Raw genomic sequence first — 18,727 nt, 5'->3', positions numbered from 1 at the left:
TTTTAAAACATTTGGGATGTCATCGTCAATACAAAAACATAAGCATAAATAGAACTTACATTCATTTACACTAGTGATCTACATCTCTTTTAAATCTCTCAGTGTAATGTAACTTCATATCGACACCTGTGATATAAATAAACTGAGTGGGTCAGGTTGAGAAACCTGGTGAGGACATAGGGTTTTCAACCCACAATAATATAATTATTATATTTAAACATTAAACAATCAAGCCAATTACCCAATCCTCATTATCTTCTTAAGGATTTACCCTAAGGATCAGCTAACCCTTGTTCATTCATTCCTAAGGATCATCCTAAGGAAACAACATGAAGTCCATTGCTGCCAATGACACAGTGGTCAAGCGCAACTGCTAATATTATCGCGTAGGCGCAGCTGCCAGAATTGGGATATTTTTTATGAGGCGCTTCTGTCGGTATTGACCTTTAAACGCTACTGTCATGGTCATAAGGCTCCCTATTAGGCGCAGTTTCCGATACTGTCCTTAGAGCGCAGCTGCTAGGACGTTTACCGTAGATCTAAAACATCTACGGGTTGTGGCGCAGCTGCCAGTGCTCATCTATAGGGTGCTAGGTCCATTGCTGCCAGTGTTTACCTATAGGTCACCAGGTCCATACTACAATGTTTCTCTATTTTAGCTTTGAGTTCCTATTAATGAGATCTTCAACTCTTATTAAGGTTGCGTAAGCAAAAAACCGCTCGAACTAAAATTCGAGTTTCGGGCTGTACACTAATAAGTCGAATCTTAGAAAAATCATAACTTCCTCATACAAAGTCAGATTTGGGCGTTCTTTTTATGGATGTTTTTGGTTTAATGTATACTACAAATTTGGTTTATATCACTAAGGCTAAAAAGTCCTCCATCGTAAATTCACTATTTACGTCTCCCGGTGTTGTGTCGGTTTTGTCGTAAAACTTCGACGGGCCATAACTTCTTTGTTATAACTCGGATTTCAGCGTTCTTTATATGTACGGAACCCTTGAGACATATTATACAACTTGGGTTTTATTAATCTTTTGTCGAAAAGTCATTTTCGACCCCTATTATCTCTAAATTGACTAGCCCGGATCTACGAGCGTTACAGGTTTCTTTGTGCTCTAGAAGCTCCAGGAGATAAAAAGCTCCAACCTTTATGCTTGTATGATGTAGATCTTGCTATGCTAGCTTTATGAAACCGTTTCTTGTCCAAAAAGTCCCAAGTTGGTGCAAGTTATGTTTTGATCGAAATAAGTTGTCCTTTCAGACCTTAGAAAGGGTCCTAAGTGATAAAAATGATGTCCCAATAGCTAAAAGTGTCCCATGCATGTAGTAAAAAGGTATTAATGCGTTAACACCATGTATTAAGAACTTTCTGGACGTGCAAAGTCTTAAAGTTCAAGACTTTATGGTTCTAAGGCACATTTGGTCGATGGATCAGGAGTTTGGGCTTAAGTACTTAACCCATTAAGCACTTATTAGGGTTTTGGTGAAATTTGTGCACGTCACGCGTAATTTCGGTACACCCAGCATACTGAGTCAACCACCCCGATGGTGGTCAACGTAAAGCAAAGTACGTCCCGCGTACGCCCTCTGTTGGGCTTTTGGCGATTTGGGCTTCAGGATTGGGCTCCTTTTTAGGCCAGTTTGACATGGGACTTGATGGGCTTGCTAGGCTTTCTGAATAGATGTGCTTTCGGCTGGTAGTGGTAATAGATCTTAAAATGAGGCCAGATTAGGGAGTTGGGGCCCAATTGGGAAGATTGGGCCAATGATGGGCCTTATGTATATGGACTTTTGGATAGTGAATTTGATAGTGGGCCGTGGCCCAAATTAGAGAAAAGGAAAATGGACTATGTGGACCCTTAGTCAAGATTGATATCCCATGTGTTGACTTAGTATTCGTTATTTTGGATAGTTCATGATTTTCAGTGAGACGGCGGTCTGAGACTTTCAGTCTAATTCAACACTACTTGCGAGGTAAGTTCTTTTCATTATACTCAAGGGTCGAAGGCACCAAGGCTGGACCTTTGGATTGTTATCTTGCTTTATTGTTAGTGTGATCTGTTAGATCGGTATCCTAGTAGATAGGATGTATGTGGTTATGATCATTTAGATCGGTATCCTGGTAGATAGGATGTTGTCATGCTTAGTGATTTGTAGATCGGTTTGTCTGTCTGTAGACTGTTACGTGATTATCTGATATATGTGCACATGATTGATTGGTGGTTGAGGCTTATCTGCTTTGTGCGAGAGCTAACAGACCGAGATGGTTATGGGTCGAGAGTATTCCATCCCGATGATGATTTGACTGATAGTATGTGGGCATTCTAACCTGATGGTTGTGGGCCGAGGGTATACCATCCTGAGGATGATTGGACCCTTAGTATGGTGGCATTCCAACTCGATGGTTGAGGGCCTGGGGCATTCCAACCCGATGGTTGATTGGGCCTATAGTATGTTGTTATTATATGTGTGTTATTTATTGTGCAGGTATTTTGGGGAAACTCACTAAGCGTCGGGCTTACAGTTTTGGATTTTGTTTCAGGTACTTCAGATGATAGCGGGAATTTGATTTATAGGATACTCTGACATAAACTATTTGGAAAACACTTTGTAATAAGTAATTATTTTCGAATGGTTGAAAAGCTTTAAATTGGCTTGAATTTTATGGATGTTACACAGGTATGCACGCTTTCATCCGAACAACCAAACTGGATGACACCCTTCTTGGACTATCTCCAACATGGGATACTCCTTGAAAACTACGAGGAAGTACTCCGATTAAGTTCTTGGCATTTGGGGTTGACCATTCTCCTAGGAAAATCGCATCGTCCGCATATTGAAAATAAGACACGATTGGTTCGTTATTTGGAAGGGAAACACCTTTGAATATGCATTGACTCGTATCTTCTTCCATTGCGATATTGAGTCCCTCATCAGCCATAATAAATAAGAAGGGAGATAGTGAGTCCCCCTTCTAAATTCCTCTCTCTAGGGAGAATTCTTTGGTTGCTAAACCGTTGACTATTATTGAGACCCCGATAGAAATGAGACAGCTCTAAATCCAATTGCGTCATTTTATCCCAAAGTCCATATTTGCCATTATAGAATCCAAGTACTTTCATTTTACACAATCAAAAGCCTTTTCAAAGTCTACTTTGAAGAGGAAGACCTTGATTTTGGATTTCTTAACCCATGAGATGATTTCACTTACAACCAACGGGTCGTCGAGCATGCTACGGTTCTTTATGAAAGTTGTTTGGGTTAGGCTAATGAATTTGGCTATCACAACTTTTAACCTTTCGACTAGTACCTTCAAGATAATCTTATAAAGACAACCGATTAAGCTAATCGGTCTGAATTCATCCAAAGTGTTTGGATCTATAATCTTCGGCACTAAAATGATAAAGAGGAGTTAAATCCTCTATCAATTTTTCTGGTTTTCTTGAATTCTTGGATAGCTAAGAATATATCACATATGATTATATCCCATTGTTTCTTGATGAATGAAAACATAAATCCATTGGGACCTGGAGCCTTGTCGGCCCCACATTTTCACACCGCAAACTTTACTTCTTCGAGGGTAATAGCTGCTTCAAGAATGGATCGGTCGTTGATCGATAACTTTTTGAATCTGGTACTAAAGAAATGAGGCATGTTTTGGTTAATTTCCTTGAACTTGTTGTAAAAGTGGTTGTAAACCTCTGAGTTACTTTTGTAATTTGTTTATTGTCTTTAGAGTATAATTAAGAATTTTGTAAAACAATTCAAGTAGAGTTAAAAAAATAATTTTACAAGAGTTTAAAAATTAAAACATCGACAATTTTCATTTTGATGGTATATATTTCGTATTAATTTTCTTGATTAAAATTTAGATGAGTCATAACTTTGAGTAATATTAAATTTGTTTATACGATTTTGGTTTGAAGTTTTGGATTCGGCCACCCTAGTCTTAGCGTGGGTGTTCCAACTCCCCCCCCTCCTTGTCATGACCTCATAATTAGAGGTCATCCTCTTATTTCATGCTTGCAGAACTAGGTTCGAGTTCTCTTTTTATCTGAATAGTTGATCAAGGTTAGTTTCATCTTATCCGCATCTTGCTAGTTATCAATAAAAATCGACATCGTTCAAGAAAAATCAAATCATCATAAACCAGAATCGCTATTGTATGAAAACATGTAACAAGTAAATGTAACAAATTAATAATACAAAATCCAAATGAGAAATATTGAAAACACTATTTTTGGATAAAATTTAAGAGAATTAATGAGCAGAAGATGGTAACGTAATGTTCTTCAAGAAATGAGCAAACAGTGTAAGAGCAAGCTTTGGGCGATCCATTGGAACTTCATGACCTGCCCCCTTCACTGTTAAATATGTCATCCCTTTATATACTTGGCTCCATCCGCCGACCTATGAATACACCACACTTATATAAGTATACTAGGTGTAAGACTCATGTGTTACATGGGTTCATTTTAAAGAAAAAAATATATGGAATTCTAAACATTTGAGAAGTTTGAATTTATAAGAAAAAAATAGAAATATATCGAATTATTAAAATTAAATTATTTGTTTTACTTTTAAATTAAACAAATAATTTAGATAAATAATCAAAGGGAACTAATGAAACTTTAATTTAAAAATTTTTAAATTAGAAGGAATTTCAATTAATGAAATTGATATGTATTTATTATTATATTTATTGCAATTATTACATTTAAATACTATGTGAAAATTAATAAAATGAAAAAAAACCATAAAATGCCATGCGGAGAAAAAATTAAATGAAAATAACCACAAAATGATATGTGGCCAAATCAATGAGAGTGTGACATTTGACAAAAAAAAGGTCTTTATTTATTAGGGGAGATATTTGCCCCCTCTAGAACAAAAAGGAGAAAATAATCTAAAAGCATTCATCCGTTATTCACTTATATATACGTTGTAAAGAAATTGTTCTAAAAATCATCCCTAATAAATCAAAATCTTTTTGTCACATGTCATCTTCTCTTTAATTTGGATACATGACATTTTTTTAGAATTTTAGAATTTTCTATTTTCCACTTGTCATTTTATTGTATTTTTCATTTTATTAAATTAAATTTCACATTTAATATGTAAGGTATTTATTAAAAATGTTTTATATATGTAATGTATTAAATGTTTTAAAGCTTCATTAATATTAATAATTCAAAAAAAAATCATTTTTCTTATAAATTCAAATTTCTCAAATTATTAAAATTTCATATTTAATTTTTTTTAAATAAACTTATATAATACATGGGTCTCACACCTAGTACAATATAAAGGAGATTAATGCAAGATACATATTCATCAAGATCGTTTTAATCTTGTTAAAGAGAGAAATGAAAATGATTGTACTTTTTAATAGGAGCTGATCCGTACACAACAATTTTTTTCCATACACAACAATTGGTGCTTTAAAATGTTGTATTGTACAATTATATAATTCATGAATTGTTGTGTATGACAAAAAATTGTTGTGTATGAATCCCTTCTCCTTTTTAATACATGCTCTATTCAAAAATAATATTATATATATGAGATTTAATACTGAATCATTATTAACAAAGAACCAATTGTTAGCATCGGAATTTAAAACGATCAACGGACAAATGAATGGATGTACACTTATACAGTGGGCGCATATATACTGAATTATACCATAAAACTCACATCTTTACCAAAAAAAATTTACCTCTTTTTTTCGTTTAAAATTTTTTTTTAAGCCATGTTTTTATCAGAAAAAAAATAGAATATACCGTTGTTCAATACTTTTCGTCTTCTTTCCATAGAAATTCATGTTGATATATAAAAAAACTAAAAAACTAGTTATACCAAAATCTCAATTTTTTGTCCTCTATTAATAAACATCATCAACGATTTATAAAAAAAAAAAAAAAAAAAAAAAAAAAAAAAAAAAAACTAGATTAATTTATGTTCATACTGTGAATCTAAACCATAATTCACAGTGTGAATCTGACTTACTATTATTTATATTGTGAATCTGTACTGAAATTTCATTTTTTATATCAATATAAATTTATATTTAAAAAGTATCAAAAAATATGAATTTTGATATATTTATAAATTTTTTCAATAAAAAGTAGGCCATAACTTTTTAAAAAACAAAGAAATGAAGTAGGTTTTTTTGGGAAAAAAATCATTTTTTGTATATCAATATGAATCGATGTGGAAAGAGAACGAAAAATCATATTCAATGGTATATTTGGTTTTTTTCGATAAAAAACATGGTCTAAAAAATTTAACGAAAAAAATAGGTTTTTTGTTATAATCCGGTATATGTACGCCAATTTTAAAAATCTAAAACCTTTTCTTTTGTCGTTGATAGCTTTAAATTCCGACACTTTATACCTTCATTAGTAATGGTTATCTATTTAAATTATGTGTATATATATATATATATATATATATATATATATATATATATATATATATATATATATATATATATATATATATATATATATATATATATATATATATATATCATTTTCAATTAGAACATGTGTGCTTACCTTTTCTTTGTCATACCAGGCATGCCACTCAATTAGGGTTTCCAATTTCAAAGCTTTGATAGAGTAACGGGTACCCGTCAATGGCAGAACAGCATCTGTGTCACCGCTGTTTTCATTTTTTCCATTTATTGTTACATAGAATTAGGTAAAATTTAAAGACTTGTTTACAATTCCTAACTTTAACTGTTGATTTCTTTACTACAATTTTGTTCATTGAAAACAAAAGAGAAGGCAAATTACCTAAATACCCATATCCGAATACCGGCCTTGATGAGCTCCTTGAAAATTGGAAGCATTGTCGTGGGCGAATCCGTCCAACTACCTCTAACGATGTCACTGTATGTTATTAATCAAAAGAGACCAATTCACAATTAACAATTTCACATTACACATATATAAATTATATACTAGATTAATGCATGTTTATGTTCATCATTTATTTGGTTTGAACGTTACCTGCACGTGATCCAAGAATAGGGCAATCGTGTAACATTAGCATGAAGAGCCTTTTGTACATCGGGGCGATTCATGTACGACTTTGTGTACTTTATGAGGCAATTATTGTTCCCTCTAAACATCCATGGCTGAAACCAAAATAAGAAAGCTTAAAATAATTAGTATATATGCATGCATGAATTTAGAAATGAGAAGATAATAAATACGTAAATTGTATTGTAAGAAAGAGTATATATATCACCAGAGGTAGCTTGGTGCCCAAATCATCACAAGGATCGTCATAAATGCCATAAAAGTTAATGTCACCGAATTCAGAGTAAGCTCGTAGCAAATATTTGTAGCAATCTCCACTTGGGAACAAGAAAGAGTCGTATGGACACGATTCGTTTAATATTTGATACGTCGTATCTGATATTAACCCGTGATTCCACCAGAACTCAAATGTACCGATGTTGTCATAGTAATCATCAAGCAACGGGTTTCCCAGCTAATCAAAAAAAAAAGTTAATTAATTTAAATTCTAAAATTGTTCTTTTAATTACTCTTTATAATTAAGCCATGCATGCATGGAGTGATTAGCACGTATCAATTAAAGATGATGATGATTTGCCTACCAAGAAACCTTTGAAGTTGATTTCTGGATTCTTGACGCCTTTATTCAATCTGACGATAATTTGAGATAGTTGGGGAACGTAGTGACCTGAAATTAAATACTTATCGAGATCAACGACAGCTATATATGGAATTCCGACTGCTTTCATGGGTAGGGTTAATTCAGTCTTTAATTAGAGATTTAACGATGGATTATGATTGGTTTCTTCTAGTCGACAAGATCGAACAAACCTGCATAACTTTCCCCGGCGATGTAAAACGGCCTATGCTTATATTGAGGAAATCTCAGAAACCAATTAACAAGAAATGCATGGGCATCTTTCGCTGCAACATTTCGAAATTCACAAGAATGTTAATCCAAGAATATATAAACATAAACCACATCCATTAATCTCATCAGATTATTCGTAAAAACGAGAAAAAAATAAACCTGTTCTCTCATCACCGGTGATTTGATCAAAGGAAGTATTCGTATATGAAAAACCAACTCCAGCAGGTGAATCAATGAAAAGCAAATTGGCCTCTGCATGCATTAATTTAACCATGATAAGTTAATTACACGTATATAGCTATGAATAGATTATAGGAAATTAGGAATTAATGAACGTTAGAAAGTAGAACACTTGCCTTTGTTCCAAGCATATGGACTTATGGAGAGAGTTTTCCCATCGGGGCCCACACGAAAGGGTCCCACTTCCTCAAACGCTCCATAAGCTATGGAGGAGCACCCTGGCCCACCGTTCAACCAGAGTACAAGAGGTTTTGACGATGCAGGGCCATTACTGGACGGAACTTCGATCAACCAGTAGAAAAGAGCTCGTCCCTGTTTCTTATCAACGGTGATGTAGCCGGAATACTGGTTAAAGTTGACACCAGGTGGTTGTCCGGGCAACTTGAGAATCTTGTCGTTGTATCGTTGGTAGCGGTGTTGACGGGCGGCAGCAGTGGGTGTAGCGGAGGTGGCTGGCCGGAGAAAGGTGGTGATGAAGGCCAACACTAAGATGATGATGAGGGAAGAAGATGAGTGCTGATGGCCTTTCATCACTGCTGAAAAGCCTCGAGTTTTGCATGTGTTTGGGATTTGTGAAATTATTATATGTTGATTGAATTACTAGAATTAGAGTATAGTCTAAGAAACAATCTGAGATTGGTTTTAATTAAATATAGCCATTTGATTTTTTTATTTAATAAAATTAAATAATCTTTCCCTATTTTTAAAAAGATGTAAAAAGTCGTATGAATTAATATTGGAGATGTTAATATTTTTTTTATCTCTTTAATTTTGTGTTTTTCATAATAGTTTTTGTACCAACAATTTTATCGAGAATAACAATGTACTAATATACCATCTAGTATGCATTTCCTAAATTTTATGTATTATTTATATATAAGTAACTTGTTTGATGATCATATATGTGAAAGTTAGAATGATTAAAATACAAGTCATTGGAGGAGATACCATCTTTCATTTTCCAAAGACAAAAATACAAAAATGGTCTTCATGGTATGTATTTTTGGGGTTTTAGTATAAATCATGACTTTTTTAGATTGGTGGTCATTTTGAGATAGTTTCGTTACGTTTTTGGTCCCTCGATAAACTGATATGACTGTAATGCCCTTGGGATATTTATTTTTTTTATTTTTCTTTCATTTTTTTAAATCTTATATTCATTCATTTATTTAAAAAAATAAAAAATATGTGGCCTCTCTCTCTCTCTCTCTCTCTCTCTCTCTCTCTCTCTCTCTCTCTCTCTCTCTCTCTCTCTCTCTCTCTCTCTCTCTCTCTCTCTCTCTCTCTCTCTCTCTCTCTCTCTCTCTCTCTCTCCACACAAACAAAATTCTTACCGGCGATACACAAACGCCAAACCTCTCCTTACCATTACCCCTACCTTTCTAAACTTTTCTTCTCCACTCCAAGAGGCTTATCTTCTACACAAGTTCAAACATATCGGAGATGATAATGTATGAAGCAATAAACGATAGTGGTAAGGGATTAATGGACGTGGAGGTCCTCATCCTTACCGGCTACACAGAACAGAAAAAACCTTAGTGGAGGTGGAGGTCTTCATCCCTACAACCGCTCTCCGGTAACTCCTACTTCCATCATCGATGCATCAGCTTTCTGATTTTTTCCCCTCCCGGTAACTCCTTATTCCATCATCGATGCCTAAAGGGTTTGCTATGATTGGTGTTTTGTGATGTTTAGCTTGAAATAGAATGGTAGAGAAGGAAGCCCTAGATTACGAAAACTTGGATTGATCTTGAATTTATTGTACCAAAGCTCACGGCGGCAATGATCAGAACATATATACATATATGACCTAAATTTCAAAACATTGGGACCTCCTGTTGGGGTGATTTGTTGGTTGTGATAGGTAGTGAAGACTTCCTAGTTTATTATAGTAGAACCCGATTTTGCTGTTGGGGTTCTGGGAGGAGTCAACAACCTGAAAGTTGGAGGAGAGGAGGATGGGGGCAGTGACTTTGAAGTCGTAGATGGTGGCGTCTTGGAGGACAAATCAAGTATTTGCTTGTTTTATTTTATGTTTCTTACCACTGTGGTGGTGACACTGTTTGACCGACAATGAAGATGGGATTTTTTTGACTTTTTCTTTACTATATGAGAGGAAGGGAGGGAGGCCCTTTTTATTTTTCTTAATTATTAAAATAAATAAATTAGTATTAGATTTAAAAAGAAATAAATGAAAAATGAAAAATAAATACCCCAAGGGTATTATAGTCATTTTATTATTCAGAGGAACCAAAAATGCAACAAGACTGACTCAAAAGGACCATAAATCCAAAAAAATGAGGTTTTGACTAAACCTCAAAAAAATGCATACCACAGGGACCATTTTTGCAATTTTATCTTTTCCAAATAATCATTATATGTTATATCTTTTATCAACTGAAACATGTATTCAGTAAATTTAATATGAAACATGTATTCAGTAAATTTAATAAAATTTAACCCTGTAAAGAAAAATAAAGGTAAAATTCCTTAAAAATTCATTGCATTTTGGTTTTCTTTTTATCCTCTTAAATTTAAAAATAAAAATAAAAAATCTGATTTACAATTAAGAGTTTATTTCTCAAAAAAATCACTACATAAAACTTTGAATTTCATAAAAGCAACTATATTTTAGAATTTTTTTTTCGATTTAAACAATAGTACCGTTAAAATTTTATTTAAAAAAAAAAAGAAAACATCATTGAGCAAAAAAAATCTTATTCGGAATTCTTTGTTAGGCAAAACAAAATTTTATGAAATTTGGCTAAAAATAATAATAATAAAACATTAGAATATTATAGAAAATGGATCTCGAGAAGAAGATGAACACTAGACCCAGCTCAGGATCCCACCTTCTTTGACCATATACTTTTTAAGTGTGAACAAATAAATATTATATGTAGTTAATTAATTAATTTGTAAGTTCAAAATTTTAAACTTGTAGTAATCGTATTATATAGTGATAACATTTATTCTTCTTGTATTTATAAATAATATTAGTTAAGTTAAATTTTATATATACTGTTTTGATATTCCAAGACAAAATAGCATAAAACTACTTCGGTTCATCCGGTTTATTGATTACAATTATCCTTTTGTCAATTACTTTTAAATCATATCTAGTGAAACCTGTTATATTTATTAATATTTATGGTTTTTATCATGCTAATCACTAAAATTGTAACATTCATGTTAATTCATAATGTTTTATTAGCTTATTCATTAATAATATCAATAGTAAATGAGTATTTAATCATGAATGAAACATTTTTATAGGGATCTTGAGATACTATATTCACACTATGCATGCTTAACTTGTTCGATCCAGATTCAAAGAAACAAATAGAGGTCGAGCTCTAATCTTTGAACTCAAATAAATTCATAGAAAGTATAAACTCAGTCACACAAAAACTAGACATGATGTCAAAGAACTTTTGTATTTTCTCAACTAGGTGTGAGACTCATGTATTACATAGGTTTATTTATAAAAAAAAATTAAATATGAAATTTTAATAATTTGAGAAGTTTGAATTTATAAGAAAAATGAAAAAAAAAATTAATTATTAAAATTAATGAAACTTTAATACATTACATATATAAATCCTTTCTAATAAATGTCTTACATATGTATTACCTTACATATTAAATGTGAAATTTTAATTTAATAAAATGAAAATTACAATAAAATGACAAGTGGAAAATAGAAAATTCAAAATTTTTAGAAAATGTCATGTGTCCAAATGAAGGAGAAGATGACATGTGGCAACAAAAACCTTCATTTATTAAGGAGGATTACACGATTAAATGCAAGTTTATCAGTTACGTACATTACTATAATACTTCACAAATTATAGAAACCCCATCATTTCGTCATATTTTAATCAACGAAATCAAGAATAAGGATAATTTAATAGAGAAAATAATGCGCATTTCAACATTTATTGAGTATTTATGTTAGCTGATAATTTGACTAGAATTTGATTAAATGATATAGATATATACTTGAGATGATCAGGACTCCACTACTATATAAACTAATAAATATTTTTGTATGAGTGTATAACCGAGAAGCACAATAAAATATGATAACGTGTTTATTATCTTCAATGAAGTGTAATCGTTGTAAGAAATGTATTTTCTACTTTTTGTTAAAAGGAATTTTATTTGTTCACACTTCACACCCTTATTTATTTTTTGGCTACCAATGATTCAATGAATTTATTTGCAAGTCACAGGCCCAAAAATATAAGTAGCCCATGTGATCTTATTATTAGACCTTAGTTAATTCACCAAACAAATAAAAGTAATGTAAATGTAAACCACTAAAGACTAAGTCCAGTCTCATTCATATAAATTAGGGTACCCTATAAGTTATAACGGTTTAATTAATTATATTTGAAGTATTAACCATTTTAAGTTTGAATTCCGTATATGTTATTAATATTTTCGAATATGCATTCGTAAATGACTTCAAATTTATATAATTCATTTGAAAAAAAAAATATGATTTCATCAATCTTTAAATCAACTTAAATAAAAAAGAAAAGAATACCGCATATCATAGCTGAAGAAATAAAAGATATATGGAATTTTACGGTAATTTTTGCTTGAATTTGAAGATAAATAGTGCCATTTGACCCGCCCTAAATATGGGGCTAGACTTTGCGCACTACATTAATTAATATTGGAGTAGGTTCTAAAATATGTTTATCTATTATATAAGATAAGATTAAGAATAATACAAAGGTGCCTAGTTTAAGCTAAAGTAAAGTATAAATATAAGTCAATGTTTAGGGACAAAAATATTCTCAAAAATGCCTCAATTAATCCACCATGTATATTTTCAATTTTGAATTCCCATGTTGCATGCAAGGCATGTATATTTCACTAATTTAATTATCACTTTGATTTTTCTAACATGTGAATCTGGTTAAGGTAAGATTTCTCAAAAATAATACGTTTTTAAGAACAAGTTTTAAAAAAAAATTACAAGCCTAAACTTTTAGCTTTTATTATTTATTTATTTTAAATGTTTCTTATCTACTTATAGTGTTTTTGGAGCAGTAATGTTTTCAATGTTTTATAGAAAAACAAAATCCACAAATAGTATGTTACTGATAAATATCATTTTATGCATTTTTTAGGGTAGTTTTTATTATCATTTAACATCATATTTTGTACATTTGCATATCATCTGTTTAAATAATGTTCATCTCATGTCTTCTATTAAAATTCTCATACTGCTAGCATTTTTGTGTCAATTTCAGATAATTCGAGTGAAGTAGTACTTTGGGAGCAGTTGGATGCATATTTGGAGCCTAAATGGAGTGGAACTGAAGGAGGATGTTGATGAATGCTTGGAAGATGTTTTGGTCAAGAAATATTCGATCGAATTGATCATACGAAGATAGATTCCACAATCTGAAGCAAAAGGATGTTGCTGGCAGCTTTGATCCACTGTCAGACGACTTTCATATTTGTGAAAAAAGCTAAATCTACGATTACATGGGCCAAAAATGCGATCGCAAGTATGATCGCATGTTTTTCCTACTATCGCATGTTTGCCACGAAGCTTCCCAGTGTCAAAATAAGTCATCTGAAATGAAAAATCCAAACCTGCGATCGTATGTTGCCCAAAAAAAGCCCAGAACAACAATATACATCATTAAATCGGTCTGATACGCGTTTTTAAGGAAACATGTGATCGCATAGGGCCTACCTGTGATCGCATGTTATCAATTTCATTCTCCGGAAGTTTTCGTTTCGCCTATAAATACAACCCTCATTATCAGATACGAAAAAGAGACGATTCCAGACGACGAAAACCACTTCTAAAGGCGATTTCTGATATCTTTCAGTGACTTTTGAAGATCTGAAGATTATGAATCATCTCACACATTTAGTTTAGAAGATTTATCAGTAAATGTTTATTTTATCTAGTTTAGTTTCGTTTTTAGCCACGTCTGGTTAAACCTTAGTTTTCAATTATGTATAAACTAGTACTTTTCATGTGATTAGTTTTCAGATATGATTTTCGTTTTGTGTTTCTATCTAGGTTTTTTAGTTTTGAGTTTAATGAATGGTTGATTTTTAATTCTTTTTAGTCTAATCACCTAGCTAGGGTTTTATGATTTAGTTAATCAGTTAATAGAATTCGTAATTGTTCTTGTCAACTGATAAAAAATAACAAGTATCGGATTGGTTCTGTGTTTGGGATTTAACTCTGGTATAAACTGAAAAAATCATACAGTTATGAGCTTGTGAGAAGTATTAAATATTGTTGAGAGTTTTACACAGAACTTAAGGCAATTTTTTTATTTAATTAAAAGTTTATTTAATTTAACAGTAAAAAATTAAGATTAATTCAAAGAGCTTGTTTTAGTTAACTAATTTAAATAAAAAAGACTATACTAGAACTTGTTAGTTTTTCTCACAACCAACTTAGATAAAACACATTCTGAATAACCAAATCTAAATTGATTGCATTATTAGAAAAGTCACAGCATAACTGAAATCGTTTTTATTATTAATTTTCGTTTAATTTAATATCACTGCATTTTTTTAGTTTTTAGTTTAATTCAAAACCCCCCTTTTAGATTTTTTGTTTCTTGAGTAGAATGTGTCTGATGCAAAAAGGTCAACCACTAGGTTGTGTCCCTGAAGATTCGACCCTGCTTCCATGTGCTATATTTTTAGTGCAACTAGCAGTGACAATTTTATTAGTTTAAATCGGGTGCGACAACCGGTCTATAAGTTACTCATTTACAACATTAGCCCGTATGCATAATTCATGCACTCTTCAGCTTCTAGAAGATCAAGAACTAACATCATAATTAATAAATAAACTATTGTACATATTTTAAATATGAAAAGAAAATGTTATCACTCCTGATCTGTTGATTCACTTGATTCGTTAGCTAAGAAAACGGGTGGTAGTGGAGCTGTTATTTTACACAACTGCAAACAAACAGAATCTCTAAATCAAACTATTTAAACAAGCTACACAAATACATTAATTAAAGATTTAGATATAATAATCTTATAGAAATACTTATTGCATCATAATCATAATGAAAAATCTCATAACATGATACCTCATTTGTGATTGGATGACAAAGAATTAACTGATGAGCATGCAAGTAGTAACCACAGTCTCCAGGAACAGGATTTGCAGGCTTCTTATACCCTCTAAAAATACATTTTTTTTTTAAAAAAAATAATCTAAAATATTTATATAAATGAAGATGAAGATAAAATAAATATGTTTGTTACCCATCTTCAGCAAATGTTTCATCAACAGTTTCAGGAGCACAACACTTTGGTATCCCACCATTAACATAAAGTGGATCACCTGCCAATATTATTATGTGCTCACAATTTTTACTTCTTTTGAAACCTTTTTTCATTTTTTTTTATCTTTAAAAAAAATAAAAATGAAATTTACTTTTTTTAAATCAAATGATTTGTTTACCTAGCAAAGGATGTCCAATGAATGAAAGATGAATTCGGATCTGGTGGGGCCTACCAGATTGAATCTCCACCTACTCACATTCCCAAAAAAAACACAATCATGAAATTTAACATTTACATAAATAAATAAAGATTATTATGTTACATCATGAGCATAATTCATATACATCTTTAAATCTTAGAACCTGAACAACTGTGTGGTTATTTTTTACATCTCTTTTCAAAACATGAACTCTGCTCAATGCCGGTTTCCCTGTATAAAAAACAGGCATAATAAAAATTTTAAAAAAAAATTACATTAATAACCAGAGATATAAATTATAAAGTGAGAGAACCTGAAGAAGAAGCAACATATAACCCTTTAGCAACTCCAGGATATTTCAATGTTCCAATTGGTTCTTCAATGACAATCTGTAACACAATGTATTTATGTTGTAATAATACATTTCAAGATTTTAAAAAAATGATAATAATAATAATAATAATAATAATAATAATAATAATAATAATAATAATAATAATAATGTTACATGTCATAAAAAAGAACTATGTCCAAAGATTCACCTCATCATCATTTATAATTCCACAAACTAGTGCCCTGTATATCTTTGACATTTTGACTACCTTGTTGACCTCATTGTTGACTTTTCTGCCCATATAAAGATTAAATGAAATTATTATTTATTAATTTTCCAAAACATAAGATGTTTATTTGCTAACCTGTTACCAACAACCTGTGATGTTTTTTCAGCAAAAAGAGCTGCAAGCTTAGTTTTTGCAAGCTTTGTTTTTGCACAAAGTAATATTCCTGTAATAGAGAAGATTATAAAAGAAGAAATATTACACATTATCTAAATCATAAACAATTGTTCATTAAGAAGTGTTACCTGAAGTTCCTCTTCCAAGCCTATGAACTGGAACAGGACATGATTCTTGATTCTTCATATGCCATTGAAGCTGTGTGAGAACAGTTCTTTGTTGAAATTGTCCACCAGGTAAAACTTGTAAACCAGAGGGTTTATTTAGAGCAATCTGAATACAATGAATAAACATCTAAGCCAATATTTAAATAAACAAATTTGAATGATTAACAAACACAAGTTTTTGATCAAAGTACCAAATGATCATCTTCAAACAGAACTTCAAGCAAGTGTGGTGCATATGGTTCTTTCCATGGATGTCTGTGATATACTAGTTCACTACCAATCCTAACAAATACAAAAATGTCAGAACTCAGAATAAGTGAATAAATAAATTTATTGGCTTAAATGAAACAAAATCTTGATAGGTGGAAGGGTAACCTTAGAACAGTCTTTGGATCAGTGATAACTGTACCATTAACTGTTATCTGCCCATTTTCGATTCTCTGCAACCAACTGTTGAATGTTTAGTACTATGAAGAAGTAAGACACACCTCGCGTTTGCCATTAAAACTGAATCTTATTGAGCGAAATCGTTAAAATCCTAGAGTAAAACCCTAATTTGAAACCAAAAAAAGACTGAAGAAATTATTCGCTCATCGAGTCTGAACTTTCTTACGCTAACAATTGAGGTTTTCTATTGTTATTAAACAAATTTGTTTAAATAAAGCACAGATTTACCTACATCTATGAAATGTAGCGATCTTATGACACTCGACAACAATCTAAGTAATGTTTTGATTTAATTATTCTTAACACAAGCTTACCCTAGTAAAGGAGCTGAACTCTGATGCTTGATAGAGTAAAAGTCAATCAGCGTCAAACCTGCACAATTAGAGGTTTGAGTTTTAAACCATCTTCACTCGTTTTCTGTGCAATTAGAGAATCGTGCGTATGAATATGTTTAGAAAGGGGGAGAAGGACCGGAATCAGGTGATCGGACAAGGTCACGATAGGTAAGGCCGTCGTTGAACTCTGGCCAAGGCTTTCCAAACGTCGCCGGAGATGGATTGTCGGGTGTATCTTCAGTGTTCGTAGACATTATGCCAAACAATCAAAACTTTCGTCTCAAAAACAAGCATTAATTGTTTAAGGGTAAATGTCACTTAGCCTAGACAACTTACGTGTTTTGGCTTAAAAGGTCCATTTTGTTATTTTTTTGCTCTATAAGGTATGGATTCATGTTTTTGGGTTCAAAAGGTTCCTTTGAGAAAATGAAGGGTCACCCGGTGAATCTCTTCCTAATCAGCAAATTATGCTAGTAACTATCACATCATCAGTTAATATCTCTCTCTCTCTCTCTCTCTCTCTCTCTCAACATATATTCTTTCTCTGTAATACCTGCAACTCAAAAGCATATGTACATCACACACATACTTCTGTGATTCCGATTCCAAGACCTAATTAACCTCGTTTAGATTTCGCCCAAATCCATATAGACCCATCGATTCCAATAACTGCAGAAACACACAGACACACACAAAGCTTCCATTTTTGCGACCCAAAATGTCGATAGAGATGGCGAACACCGATCCTGAAGGAATCGATGATGCTCGTATGGCCACACATAAAAGTCGAAGTCAGCAAGTGTGTCATCCCTTTCAGAGTGGTGGCAGGGCCTACCAGCATGAAGATACAACCAAGAAATCTAATCAATTAGAGATAATCATAACCCACCACCAAGTTTGAATCTGAGATCTATTTTTGTTTCACCTTGTTCATGGATTTTAAGAGTATAATACTCATTAAATGAACCTGGTATAAATGCAGATGAAGATATCATAGAAAGATCGGCGGGTCCGACAAACTCATGGAACTAAATCTGAGATCTATTTCTCTACGCCACCACCCAACTTGGTAGTGACCACAAAAGGAAATGATGTTCCGGTTATAGACGGAGAAGATGGGAACGTTTCTTCTTTTTTTCCAGATCACAAATTCAATCGGAATATCATAGGTTGAAGGATGTCTGGCAATTTGTTCTTTGAAGAGGAGGGTCGTGTTCCCCTTCGTTTCTTTGTACCGACATACCCCAAAAATTAAGAAAAAATCCACATGAATTTGTTTTAAATTTTGAACTTTAAAAAAAATATATAGAAAAGCCAAATATACCAATTGTAATCGGTAAACCGGAAACAAATATGGTGGTTCCCTTTTTAAACAGGTAAAATGAAAGTTTAGATACTTAGACCAC

At 32.2% G+C, this 18,727-nt stretch overlaps 2 protein-coding genes across 3 annotated transcripts; both read right to left on the bottom strand.

Moving 5' to 3' along the window:
• Positions 1 to 4,127: 4,127 nt before the first annotated feature.
• LOC145070276 (serine carboxypeptidase-like 27) lies at positions 4,128 to 8,693 on the bottom strand. The gene is made up of 9 exons (XM_079017212.1): positions 8,260 to 8,693; positions 8,063 to 8,155; positions 7,864 to 7,956; positions 7,635 to 7,720; positions 7,262 to 7,507; positions 7,021 to 7,148; positions 6,805 to 6,900; positions 6,565 to 6,670; positions 4,128 to 4,414 (listed from the first exon to the last, which is right to left on the bottom strand). Exons 1-9 carry the CDS (start codon positions 8,672 to 8,674, stop codon positions 4,265 to 4,267), a joined length of 1,413 nt encoding a protein of 470 aa, XP_078873338.1. The 5' UTR covers positions 8,675 to 8,693; the 3' UTR covers positions 4,128 to 4,264.
• A 6,139-nt stretch (positions 8,694 to 14,832) lies between these two features.
• On the bottom strand, positions 14,833 to 17,616 carry LOC145071069 (Pseudouridine synthase family protein). 2 transcript variants are annotated; one of them, XM_079017995.1, is made up of 13 exons: positions 17,458 to 17,616; positions 17,301 to 17,358; positions 16,915 to 16,989; positions 16,731 to 16,821; positions 16,501 to 16,645; positions 16,334 to 16,421; positions 16,178 to 16,262; positions 15,949 to 16,024; positions 15,781 to 15,866; positions 15,615 to 15,684; positions 15,416 to 15,494; positions 15,238 to 15,331; positions 14,833 to 15,100 (listed from the first exon to the last, which is right to left on the bottom strand). In XM_079017995.1, exons 1-13 carry the CDS (start codon positions 17,573 to 17,575, stop codon positions 15,026 to 15,028), a joined length of 1,140 nt encoding a protein of 379 aa, XP_078874121.1. In that variant the 5' UTR covers positions 17,576 to 17,616; the 3' UTR covers positions 14,833 to 15,025. The 2 variants fall into 2 exon arrangements, with proteins under 2 accessions (XP_078874121.1, XP_078874122.1); XM_079017996.1 differs by having other exon boundaries at positions 15,799 to 15,866; positions 17,458 to 17,615.
• Positions 17,617 to 18,727: the final 1,111 nt, after the last annotated feature.

This window comes from Lactuca serriola, chromosome 8, assembly GCF_051521515.1.
Source record: "Lactuca serriola cultivar US96UC23 chromosome 8, Lser_US96UC23_V15, whole genome shotgun sequence".
Classification (NCBI taxonomy): Eukaryota; Viridiplantae; Streptophyta; class Magnoliopsida; order Asterales; family Asteraceae; genus Lactuca; species Lactuca serriola.
Note: the sequence above shows the minus strand (reverse complement) of the source record. Positions and strands in the feature narration are given on the sequence as shown.